This window comes from Nematolebias whitei, chromosome 4, assembly GCF_014905685.2.
Source record: "Nematolebias whitei isolate Nwh7 chromosome 4, NemWhi1, whole genome shotgun sequence".
NCBI classification, from domain to species: domain Eukaryota; kingdom Metazoa; phylum Chordata; class Actinopteri; order Cyprinodontiformes; family Rivulidae; genus Nematolebias; species Nematolebias whitei.
This window is the reverse complement of record NC_056501.1, coordinates 9369222-9374283: the sequence shown is the minus strand read 5'-3', so window position 1 is coordinate 9374283 and position 5062 is coordinate 9369222. Positions and strand designations below refer to the sequence as shown.

The 5062-nt window shown below is 38.5% G+C and overlaps 1 protein-coding gene across 1 annotated transcript in view; it reads right to left on the bottom strand.

Moving 5' to 3' along the window:
* Window positions 1-3079: 3079 nt before the first annotated feature.
* Window positions 3080-5062, bottom strand: part of emx3 (empty spiracles homeobox 3) — a 9191-nt gene continuing 7208 nt past the window's right edge. The window contains exon 3 of the mRNA XM_037675680.1: window positions 3080-3886. Coding sequence (XP_037531608.1) covers window positions 3719-3886 — 168 coding nt within the window. The 3' untranslated portion in view covers window positions 3080-3718. The remainder of the gene's footprint in view (window positions 3887-5062) is intronic.

Below are 5062 nucleotides of genomic sequence, written 5' to 3'. Positions count from 1 at the left end.
GTATTGTGATGTATTGTATTGAATTGTATTGTGATGTATTGTATTGTCCTTATCGAGTAAAACCAAGACTTGTGTTAAAGACAGGTTCAGCATGCTGAGAGGAGAACAGTTGTGTTTGTGCCCTGGAGCCTGATCTGTTGTAAATCCACTGGATTCAAAATTATTATTATTATTATTATTATTATAAATAGGTCTATGAATTGTTCTAGAACCACTGATCAGGTCTTGGACTCTCAGAGCCGGGTCAAAACCACAAAACCAGCTTCTGTCTGAAGGAAGAGAACCTGTTCTGTGGTCCTCTGTCAACTCTTTGTTTGTTTGTATTGATTATTTAAACAGATTATCTCAATAACTCCTTACAGATAAAAAAATAACATGTTCAAAATAATTAAAATAATTAAAATAGATCTAATAAACAAAACTTTCATCTGTGAATATAAATTGTTTTTATTTTATTCCATTATTATGAAAAATATTTTGTTGAAAATTCCTAAAATTTATTTGTATCCATTTCATTACATTGATCAATAAATAAGAGTTAAATAAAACACAGATTTATTATTTCAAACTTTTAGAGTAAAAAGAATAACTTGAAAAATCGTATCTACTCAAATAAAAGCAAAAAATAAATAATTGTTCATTTAACAAAACTGTTTTAAGATTATCTAAAATTTTCAATTTATTTAACTTACTGAATTATTTTTGATATTTTTAAAGACTGTTTTTTTACATTAAACTATTAATTATTAAGGCTTGAAAATTATTATAAATTATGCAACACAAAAGTTTGATGATTCAACTTTTGAAAAACTGAATCTAAAAGTGTAATGATGCAATTTCAGGCTGTAAATAATTTGACTTTAGTTCAGTTTAAAACAAATATTTGATCCGTTTTTTATATATATATAAAATAATTTGCAGAAAATTAAATTAAAACTGAAACGAAATGAAAACTGAAAAATTATTTTCAGCAGATTTAAAATTAAAAAAACGTTTAACTTTTCCTATTTTATTTTATCTGAGTTCAGGAGAAACAAAAGTTCTGTTTTTTTCTTTCTTTCTCCTCCAACATTAGAACGGGAAGAGGAGCAGGAGGAAGAGGAGGAACAGGAGGTGCTACAGGAAGTAATGAGGTAAATCCGACCAGAGAAAACAAACAGGCCACACGTCGTCGTCATATTAATATTTTCATCATTATTTACACGTCAGATGCATAGAAAACTTTTTAATCCAGTTTTTTTTTTTTTTTACATTTCGTCTAAAAAAGCCACAAAAAAACTCAAAACTGACCTGGGATCAGTCCAGCTGCTGCTTTTAATAAAATAAAAACCTGAATTTTCTGCAGTAGTTTGGTGCTTTTCTGTTTGATTACATGATTTGGTCTTTCTACCATAAGAAACACGTGACTCTGCTAACACGATTCCTCCGCCGCAGAAAGTAGTCCCCTGTAAAGTTTCTTTTAGTGAAGCGGCAGAAAAAAATCTGACCACAGATCTGAGATTTAAAAACGGTTTCGATTCGGATCCAGACACACACACACACACAAAATAAATAAAAAAAATAAAACCCTGAGAAGAAAAAGGTTTTTTTTGTCTTGTTTTGATTTTTTTTTTTTTTTTTACTGAAAATAGGTTTAATATGTTGTTGTTGTTTTTTTAATTAAAAAAAAAAAAAAATTAAATTGTATTTCAACCAACATCAGAATAAAATTCCCTTCTTTTCTGCTCAGTTTAAAGTTTCTTGTGAATAAATGTGATGGAAATAACAGTTTATTTTAAAAGTTTGTTATTTATTTATGTTTTCAGTGCAAATCCTTTTTAATCAGCTGGTTTGGATCCAAAGATCTTCTGCCTCCAAACGACTCGCTCCCAAACTAACTACTACAAAATAAATCAGTTAGAAAAAATGACTAAAAGAAAAAATACAGAATAAACGTCACAAATTGACTTTCTGAGTTTTAAAGTTAAAAAACGTGCTGATTCAAATCAATCAAATTCAAAATTGTTTTAATTCCATCATAATGTTTTAAAAGATTTTAAACTAAAAAAAAAACATGTTTGCTTTAACTTGTCAGTAAACATGTTTATATTTTTTGGAATTTATTCATAAAGTTTTCATCCATTCATCAGAAACATCAGGTTTATTGTGTTTTGTTTTTATTTTTATTTCAGGGGGGTTCAAAATATTAAAAATAAGAAATAAAATATAAATAAATAAAACAAGTTTAAATTTTATTTGAATTTTTTTTTCTCTCTCACACAGATTTAGATGTATACATACACCCACCAGTGGTGTTGAAGGGCTTTTACTTTGACAAGGCCTAACTTCCTGTTAGTGATCTTTGACTGCAGCTGGAGGATTTATTTATGAAATCATTGGACTGATCAATACAGAGTGAGGACTGAGAGAAACTTTTTGACTTCCTCTTGAATTGGTGGAACCTGATCCGTTCTGACTGGTTAAATCATCAGAACTGGATTCTGACTGGTCCTGCTGGTCCAACAGGACCACTATCCCCAACATCAACCTGATATGTTGGGTCTGAAACCAGCAAACCAACCAGTTTAACGGAACCCCACCAGTTCTGCCAAGAAGAAGAAGAAGAAGAAGAATGGTCCAAATTCAGCCAGAGTTCTGCCAGAACCTGACAAACACCTGAGGTCCAGGTGAGACGAGCTGTGGGGTGTATGTAAATATCTGAGCCTGTGTAGATCAGATCATGGAAGCTGTTTGATGTTAAGTTGTTCATGCTGGGAAAATGTGGTTCTAAGAAAAGATAAAAATAACTAAATGAATCTGACGTCCCGGTTCAACTACCGGGTCCACAACCCGGACCTATCCAGACCAAAGGATCCAAACCACCTCACCAAGAAACCAAATAAAACCAGCAGAACGTCGGAAAAAATAAATATTAGTCGTGTTAAATCGCTGAAAGAAGACACGAGTCACATGATCAGTCATGTGACTTCCTCTGACGCGCCCCTGCTGGTTGATCGGATCCAGACTGAGTGATTCAGGCTGGGTGATCCAGACCAGCTGATCCAGACCAGGTCATCCAGACCAGATGATCCAGACCAGATGATCCAGACCAGGTGATCCAGACCAGATGATCCAAACCAAGTGATCCAGACCAGGTGATTAAATCCAAAGTTCACCTTCATTTCTGTGGTTCATTAACCGTCATGGGAACAAAGATTTTTCAAACAGATTTTTTTTTTTCCAGAAAATGAATAAAAATTAATTTCTGTTTTCAGTGAGAACTGATCCAGGTTCTGGATGAATCGGCACCAACACCTTCCTCCTTCTGTCCGTCTGCAGGAAACCTTTACAAGATTCTGGAGATTTTTTATTTTATGTGTGCGTGTGAAGAAGAAGAACCTCTGAGGATCTCTGAGGAACGATCCTCTCGTTTGTGGAACCGAGCCGGTTCAGAAACCTGCAGTTCATCGGTTTTTATATTCTGTGTCTTTCAGGACCGTTTGGTACCGAAACCAGTGTCCAGCCTCTGAGACCCGTTGGATCCTCATCAGTCCAGATCTGACAGGAAGTTTCCTCTTTTATTTTGAAAAACAATCCTCTCTTCCTCTTTTTAAAACCAGTCTGGAACAGGAAGTCATTTCTCCTCAGTCAGTCCTCGAGAACATCAGCCATCAGCTGTGTGCGCATGTGTGCGTGTGTGCATGTGTGTGCGTGTGTGTGCACATGTGTGTGCGTGTGTCTAGTCATCACTGATGACGTCCACGTCTTCTCCTCCCGGCTGCTGCGTGGCGGCTCTCCAGCGGCTCACATGTTGACTTCCCTTCCTCTTCTGCTGAGCTTCAGGAGACTCTTCCTCCAACTTCTGTCGCTTGTGCTTCGTCCTGCGGTTCTGAAACCACACCTTCACCTGCGCACGCACACACACACACACACACACACACGTCAGGTATGTTTCTTCCAATGAAACCAACAACGTCATGTAAAGTTAATCATTTCAAATAATATAAAAGTTCCAAATACAAAAAGTCAGCACCCATCTCCTGAAGGAGCCGAAGGTTTCGGCGTGTGAACAGCTAAAACTGCTTGTTGAAGTTATCAGAAGCCGGAAAAACAAGCCGAAGAAAACGATAAATGCTGACTCGGCGTTCATAATGATCCCAACAGTGGGAGGAATCGCAAAAATGAAACGAGAAACAAAATGTTTAAAGAAAAGAGCAGAATCAGGACGTTCAGATATCTGTCGTGGTTTGGAAGAACCCGGTCCAGTTTGGATCGACAGCAGAACCACCGCTCAGAGTTGAAACGGGTCACAGGAAGTCGGGCCTTTCGTGACTGAACAGCTGTTTTAAACATTTTTTTTTATAAATCCCAGCTGAGGCTCCTCATGCTGGAGGAAAAACCCATTCAGCTTTCTCTCTCGTGTTTGGCTCTGGACCGGCCGGGACTTAAACCCAGAACCGGTCTCGCCGCAGTTCGGCGTCAGGATCGACCCGACGTGGCGTCAGGCTGAGGAATGCTGAGTCAGCAGCCTCCAGGTGTGTGTCATCAGGGGCTAGAGGCGCCAGCTCACCGTTTCACAACAGAGCCGAGGTTCTGTCAGTCAGCTGCCGGTGGACGTTATTAATCAATCAATAATCAGTCATTAATCCGTCATTAATCATGGCTCTGTGCCGGGCAGAGAGCTTCAATGAACCAAAGCATCAGAATCACTTGAACCAACTCGAGACCAAATGTTCTTCAGTTTGACGCGTTTCATTCGTCAGATGACGCGTCTGAAACAGAGAAGCTTCAGGTGGTCAGTGTGTCTCGTGTTCACGGAGAATCCTGACCCAGTTTTCACCCGAACCGTCTCTGGTTGATGACATCATCGGTGCCAGCTGTGATGTCGGATGATGTCGGACGCAGAGCGAGGCTCGAGCTGTCTGTCAAACACGGAAGCAGACGGCCTCGTGAACACGAGGAAACGCCGGAACACGTCGCAAGTCTGACGGGTGTCCAACCAGACCAGAACCAGAATGGACAGCTGGGTCCATCAGGAACCAGCTGAGGCGTCTCCAGAACCTGAACGGACAGCTGGGTCCAT